We start from the raw sequence: 7329 nt of genomic DNA, 5'->3' as shown, positions 1-7329 counted from the left end.
ACTGATATCTCATTTTGCTGCTGTTAGTATTCCAAGACTTGAACCTGTCTTAATTAATGTAATGGGCTTGTCCTTTATTAGCAAGTCATTCTTGAGGGCGAAAAATGTCTTTATCATACGAGTAGTCATTCTTTCTTGATGCTTGAGAGAGAAAAAGGTTAGGATTCTTAGGAAAGGTCGGTTCTACTGCAGCCCATTGACTTGACCACCTGCCAATTAGGTCTCACCACATTCGGCACTGGGCATGGCAGGTAGGCTCAAGCGTGACCGTGACGAAAGCAACGCTCTTGTCTTTCTTAATGTTTTTTAATTTGTTGTTTTTAAAAATAATAAGAATAATTTTTTAAAAAATATTACTACCTGACCATGTTAAAAAAATATTACTACCTGACCTGTCCGCACGCAACTGAAGCCAGGTTTTTGCCAAATTTATTGAATATTTCTTAGGTGCAACAACCACCGTCTTAATTTTATTTTTTTCCCCCTTGACCACGGTGAACAAGCTTTGACAATTGACAGCAGCGAAGTCTCTCGAAGGATGGGCAGGAAAGAGTAAAAAATTAGAGGGAGGCTCGAAATGGAAAGCTCAGTCCCAACGCAGAAAGATCAAGAATGTTAAAAGAAATTAAGTGGTCCAATCTCTCACTCCAACGGACTTAAATATTTCATTTTTTCAAGGCATTTGTCAACATCTTCTCTTATCATATTGCGTTTGAAGAAGCCAATAATACACAACAAACTTGTTGTCCATAAGTTCGTTGAAGAGTCCAGATAGAATTCGATCGATCGTGATGATGACAGCGCCAACGATAATGACATTAAACTTTGATTCGGCCAGATTATTCTTTTATTACAACCTAAATTAAAAAGGGTTAGCCATGAGCTTGAAGCTTTGTATCTGTAAAAATCATTTGGATTCACCGTGAGATGTTTAGGAAGACAAAGAGATAGTCCTGTCAACATAAAAACAGGAGACGGGGGAGGGAGGCCTGTCGTATCATTCAACTGTGCCTGGAGCTCCGAAAGGAGAAAACAATTACCCCCTCTTCCCATCTCAAACACTATATACCTGAATAATCATTAATTTAAAAACTCGTAAAATTACTTGAAATACATACAAACACACAAACAAAATAGTCCAAACATTAATGTCAATAAAAAAAAAAAGCAAATTCTTGTTTGCTCATTTCGTCCTTGACTTTTACACAAATTGTGAATGTATAATTAATTACATGTCATATAATCTGTTTCGAGTTACTTCACACTAATTAATATCCTTCTTTGAATGTAAATAAGAGAGAAAAATTGGATTGAAATAATTAAAGTTGCAATTAAGAGGTGTATTTGTAAGATTAAGTAATTAATAATTTGACTTTTCGATAAACATCCCCAAATAGAAAAAAGGACAATATTTTTGAAACGGAAGGAGTAGTTGATTTTACTGTTTGAAAAGAAATGATATAAATAAAGATAAATAAAGATAAAGTAACTTGAAAAAAAAGATGACATGGCATACAATTAATTGCACTTTTTTTTATATGTGAGAAATCAAATAAAATTAAAGCTTTGGACAAGTATAATCTTCATGTGTGTACACCAATGAACAACTTGTTGGTATCACAAAAATACCGTTCAAGTCTTCATGTGTGTTGGTATTTAAATCAAGGTATTTTTTAATTAAAAATAAATCAAAATTTTTTTTTTATTTTTGATATCAACATATCAAAATCACCTTAAAAAACATTATTTTCAGACAAAAAATAATTTAAAAAGCAAGTTATAACACAAAAACAAACCCTCGCAATAATCAATATTTTTTCATGGCCAAGCCACCACACCTACCGTTCCCTTCATGGACCAACTACTACAAGACGTGCCAAAGTTCGAATTATTAATTCTTCCCTCGAGGCCATGGAAAAATACTGGGATGAAAAGAAGCAAGCAACCTGCAATAGGAAAACGGCCCCTCCCATTTTGAATCAAAACATAAAAAGACACCATAAGACTGCAAAAAACTTTATGAAATGGGCTAAACAGACTCTAAAGATTGTCACACCTTCTGCGTATACCTGAGAGAGTGAGAGCAGATCTAACTGTGTTTTTGCAGTCAGCAGCAAAGAAGCACAATGACAATAACAAAAAAGGCCAGGTGAAAGTTCATCTGTATCAAGTGAGAGTGTCTGTACCTATTTGAAGCACAGCTTGGACCGTGGTACAGAATGAAGAATTAGATGGGGATTAGCACCATATGCCAAAGTCTTTAAGTTTCTAGATATTTGTACATTGACAGCTAGGCCATGGTCATTGATTGTAGCTCTGCTTAAAAGCCTAATTGAATTATCTGATAAAGTTCTTGCAAGGAAAGGAATGACTAGGTAGAGCATTGAGTTTCAACTATAATATTTTTCTTCTTGTATGATTGCAACGCACCAGAGATTACTACATATTTCAATTTTGAAAGCTAATAAGACAACATTGCATCAGACATATTTATCCAACCTGGAAAGAGAGAAAAATAAAAAACGCACCCTTCATATATCACCAACAAAACCCTAGCAAAAGGACTGAAAAAAGAAGAGGAAAGAAAGAATTGCCACTACTATACTAAGGGCGAGAATTCTGCTATCATATAACTTCACAAGCAAAAATTGAGAGGAATTAATGACTCAAGATGCCAATATACCATCCCTCTTCAGCAATTCCTTCAAAAACGTATATCAAAAGATTAATGCATGGAAATCAATGCAATTTCTTCAATCTTTTCATTAAAACACATACCAGTTCGAAGCAGCAACTGACATGCGTTGTCTTTCTTTTTTCTCGGGTCAACAATCTCCACACCAGCGGAAAAATCATTAGATGTTTCTTCGGCTGTTGAAAAACTGAAATGAAAAGTGCTAAAAACAAAAAATAAGGTCAATTTTTCACTACTGTTATTGACGTATATATGACAGCCAATTTGGCAAACAGTTCCGACTTTCACACTAACTGAGAACCAAACCACTAAGAGCAAAATGAGATCAAGTTCACAGCTCTCGAGCAAGAATGCAATGCAACTGTATTAGGAAGGAATCATTAATGGATGTTAAGAGGAAGCCTGAGAATTAGATCTTCTGAGATTCCATACTATTTCAAAACTATACTATCATTGAGGCAAAAAAGTTTTACTTGATGTGGAGTTCTTTCATGCAAAAGAGAGGATGCTAAGTGAAGAAGATAGGAAAAAAAGATACCTTCTGCACCATATAACTAAGTTGACCTGGTGCCCAGAAATATTAGCTCTTGCACCATGCCCAATGGTGACCATGACGATGAACTGCTCATCCCGGAATGTGGTTATAATCAAAATTTTCCTATTAGATACAAGTAGAATGAAAAATACCAAATCACATAAAGCTCCAGTCACCTAAAATTTCAAGGAACAATCTCAAATTTCCTACTAATTATGAGGGGAACAAAAATAACCATTAGAGAAGGATCCAGTTAGTTAAACTTTCCTTTCTCCCCTTTGCTAGGATCTAGTTTTGACATATCAAGTTTCATCCTACTTGGCACCATGAACAATTCCAGAAAAAAAGGTGCACACAAGCATTAGCTTATATAACTGACCAGCACTGTCCACAAGTTCCATTTTTTTTTCAAAAAGAAAAATGGCATCATTGACCTTTAAGTTTGCCCTTTTAAGTTTCCTAGTTCAGTTTATTCCTAACCATTGCTAGTTCAGATATATCTCTAATTGAGAAATAGTGAGTGTTATTTTAAGAAAACTTTTACAGAAACTGAAATCTTGAATGAAATATCACTACATGTTAGGCTAGCATAATATAAACAAAATAAAAAATATAGCCTCAATTTAAACAGCAGCACTCTGATTCTGAAAATTAAGATACCCCTGATTGGCTGTATTCACATATTTAGTGCACCGAACACTATGAAAGAACAGATCTCCACCATGAAATTGCTCACCCAAGCAAGCATTCAAGGTGACTTCGGAGTCATCAACATTGAAAACTAAAAAAAAGGATGTAAGGTGAAAAAAGAAGAGAAGGTGGGGGCAACAAATTACTGTTTGAAACTAGCGATAGAAAGCTTTCTCAAAACAAAAATAGTGGTAGAAAGGCAAAGGCAAAACATTAACTGGCAGGCCAGAGCCTGATACCATTGCCAGGAAATAAATGACACCATCACCGTATCAAACACGAACGAGTATCAACATTAATGTAAGGCATCAATCCCACCCAACTAACAAGTTTTAAGAATGAAAAAAAAAAGTCCATGCAATGCTTTTGGAACTGAAGAATCAAAACAAAGATGAGAGAAGGTCCGGGTCTTTGAAACTCCCTTTAGTTTCAGTCACTACTAAATGATAAAAGATTCACCAAATATAATATAATGGACGAGATATTATTATTCATAGTGACAGATGGAGTTAGCAAAAAGAAGGTTCAAAGTTAACACCTGCCAAGCTCAATATCCATATGCTCTCTGTATTCAACCACAGAACCATGGTGAGAATCCAGAGTTAATCCACACCCGAGGAAAGAACATAGAAATAAGAGCACTGAAATGAGTTTTTGCTATATTTATAAATGATGGATTGTGACTTATAATTTATAAGCATAGAGCCTTATTGAATAGAGATACGATACCTCTAGACATGGGACATAGATAGTCATCCATCAACTTTTCAAGCATGGTTTCCAGTCCAGAGTCATCAAGAACAACACCAAATTGTTCATAGTGTTCAGACAAATTATATGGAACCTGTGATCACACACCCATCTTTCCATACTTTCTACAAAGCAATCAGAAATTTGTAATGCACAAACTAAATTACAAAGAAAATCATGTCATTTACACAAAAAATGACAAGAGAAATAAATAAAACCTCATTTATCAACATTTCACAGAACTTTGGCTGAAACATTTCAAACGTATAAACTCTCTTCTGTGTTCTCACTGATTGCTTTGAGAAATGGAGGACCAAAGAAATGCACAGCATTCATATTTATACAAGTCCTTATGTCGAGGCTGTGACAAGAAGTAACTAGCCAATAAGCTGAGTGAACAAAAAAACACATGAAAACTAATACTTGTATGCTATATGCAAAACATGAAAATCCAAATCATTCTATGCTCATATAATTTTGCAAACAATTCTACACTTATCACCATGGAAACTGTAAAGTGTTTAACAGCAGTTTTTCAGTTTTGAGAGAATGCATGTGATGTCAGCTATCATGAAAGCCTTTCCATATTTAAAAGGAGAGGGCAAGTGCCTGCATAAAGTCTTGACACCATAGGCAGTGAGAGAAACTTATGCACTCGGATAGTGTCTGTGCAAATGAACACAGTTTTATACTAAAAAACAATGCCAGGAATGATTAAAAAAAATCAATCTGATGATGAAAAAAACCACAGACTAGCATAAAGCCTGGTAAATAAGGATACACCATATATAAATTGAAAAAAAAAAAAAGAAACGATAAGAGAGAATTGTGTTGATAGCTAAAATTACGTCCAAGATAAGAGCAAGTCATCCTCCAAAATACGAAACAAAAAGAAATATCATAAGAGAGAAGCCCAATTCTGCTGAATCTCGGCTAAAGAAACTACCCTGAAAGAACCTGAAGCCAAAAAAAGGAAAATTACCCTAAATCACAAATGAATGAATGAAATCTGAGTTTACTTAAGTCGACAATTCCAATTCATAAATAGAATAAAAGAAGTGGAGGAGGAGGCGCGGCATACGCGAGCGCGTTCACCCTGGGGAGAGTAGCGAGTGAGAGAGCCACTGAGGAGGTGGACTTCACGATCACGCGGAAAATTGAGCATGTTAGGAGGCAAGTGCAGCTCAAGAGAACTGATGATTAGACGACTGTAACCCTATTGCATGTCCTCGTAGCTCTCCGGGTTGTGCTCCCTGTTCTCGAACGGTTTCAGCCTCTGCATCGATGGCAATTCCGCGCCGTTCCCTTTCCCCCTCATTTTTTGAGTCGCATCATCCATTAACATTTTTCAAAATACATTGCAGGTCGCTAAAAATACCCCGGAAATTAGACTTTTCAAGGCTTTATGAACTGGAATGCGTGGAAACTAGTTTTGGACAGCGGAACACATCACCTGAAAATCTTGGTATTTGGTAACTTTCGTACGTCTAGTATGGTGATATTTTTTAAAAAGTATAAAATGTATTAAAAAATTATATTTTTATTTTTAATATAAAAATACAAATATTTTTTTATATTAAAAATAAATAAATGCAAAACAAACGCATGTATGAGTTTAGTTGTAAAATTAGCCAGCCATCTACTGTTCATTACAGTTGGTATAATTTTTTTCATTAAAAAAATAATATTAAACACAAATTTAATTTATAGTATATAACTAAAAAGAGAATAATACATGCATTCAAAACAAAATATGAAACAAAATCAGTTAAAACTTTGACTCAAAGTATAAACTTATTCGAGTTTAATATTTTTTAAAATTATATTATAACAAAAACAAATACTCTCAAAATTAAGAATAATTAAACCTCAAAGTATCTAGAATACATAAAACCAAAACAAATTACATTATTCAATTAAAATTCAATAAAATATTAAACGGTGGAATTGAAGAAATAAAAACAAAAAAAATCAATAAATATCCAATAAAAAAGAAAAGGATAAAGGGAAAAAAAAAAACAGTCCAAAAAAAAAGATTCAGGTAAGATACAATAACCCACGTGTTTGGATCCGCTATGGTTGTTTTTTTTTTTTTTTTTATCATGGGGTGGTCATCCACCTTTATTATTATTTTTTTTTAATAATGAATCCATGCAACGTGTCACCTAGTGTGGCAAGGCGACATGTTATTTTTATATACTTGGATTTCATCGACCATAGATCGCTAGGAAATCTATCTATGGATGCTTTACACCTAAAAAAAATCTTTAGCAGTTTTGGCCCAAAAACATTTAAAAATATCTTAGAGGCCTAAATAAACTTGCATGTGCCTTCAAACAACCCAAAAAAAATAGTAAAAAAGAATTAACTTGAAACCCAAAAAATTCTTGATGCCAAATTTATTCTTTTTTAAAGAGATTTAGAGGTAAAATAATATCCCAGTGGAGCTCTTCTAAACAAATAAAGTTCGTAGACACTAATATCGATTTTTTTTTTAATCATGATTCATCGTCAACCAATATTTTTTTTATTTATTATTAGAATCCTATAACTTCTTCTCTCGTAACTCAAACCATTGATTAAAAAAAAATGAAGTTTTAAATTAAAAGTGAATCCAATAGAAAAATAAAAATAAAATGATGAAAAATAGGAATGATGC

General features: G+C 33.7%; 1 protein-coding gene across 6 annotated transcripts; it reads right to left on the bottom strand.

The window, feature by feature from the left end:
- Positions 1 to 527: 527 nt before the first annotated feature.
- On the bottom strand, positions 528 to 6126 carry LOC118057912 (2-oxoglutarate and iron-dependent oxygenase domain-containing protein ICU11). 6 transcript variants are annotated; one of them, XM_035070653.2, is made up of 4 exons: positions 4459 to 6126; positions 3234 to 3353; positions 2779 to 2897; positions 528 to 1946 (listed from the first exon to the last, which is right to left on the bottom strand). In XM_035070653.2, exons 1-4 carry the CDS (start codon positions 4476 to 4478, stop codon positions 1819 to 1821), a joined length of 387 nt encoding a protein of 128 aa, XP_034926544.1. In that variant the 5' UTR covers positions 4479 to 6126; the 3' UTR covers positions 528 to 1818. The 6 variants fall into 6 exon arrangements, 2 of the variants coding, with proteins under 2 accessions (XP_034926544.1, XP_034926545.1); XM_035070654.2 differs by having other exon boundaries at positions 534 to 2702; XR_012170928.1 differs by having other exon boundaries at positions 529 to 2702; positions 2779 to 2871; positions 3234 to 6126.
- Positions 6127 to 7329: the final 1203 nt, after the last annotated feature.

This window comes from Populus alba, chromosome 10 (genome assembly GCF_005239225.2).
Source record: "Populus alba chromosome 10, ASM523922v2, whole genome shotgun sequence".
In the NCBI taxonomy this organism is placed as follows: Eukaryota; Viridiplantae; Streptophyta; class Magnoliopsida; order Malpighiales; family Salicaceae; genus Populus; species Populus alba.
Note: the sequence above shows the minus strand (reverse complement) of the source record. Positions and strands in the feature narration are given on the sequence as shown.

What these genes read in the sequence shown, in the direction of transcription:
- LOC118057912 (XM_035070653.2), bottom strand. Translation starts at nt 4,478, where the DNA reads ATGGATATTGAGCTTGGCAG. An exon ending in TTAGTTATATGGTGCAGAAG is followed by an intron (nt 2,898 to 3,233) that starts GTATCTTTTTTT and finishes TTTTGTTTTTAG; the next exon opens with CACTTTTCATTTCAGTTTTT. An exon ending in TCAGTTGCTGCTTCGAACTG is followed by an intron (nt 1,947 to 2,778) that starts GTATGTGTTTTA and finishes TTCCTATTGCAG; the next exon opens with GTTGCTTGCTTCTTTTCATC.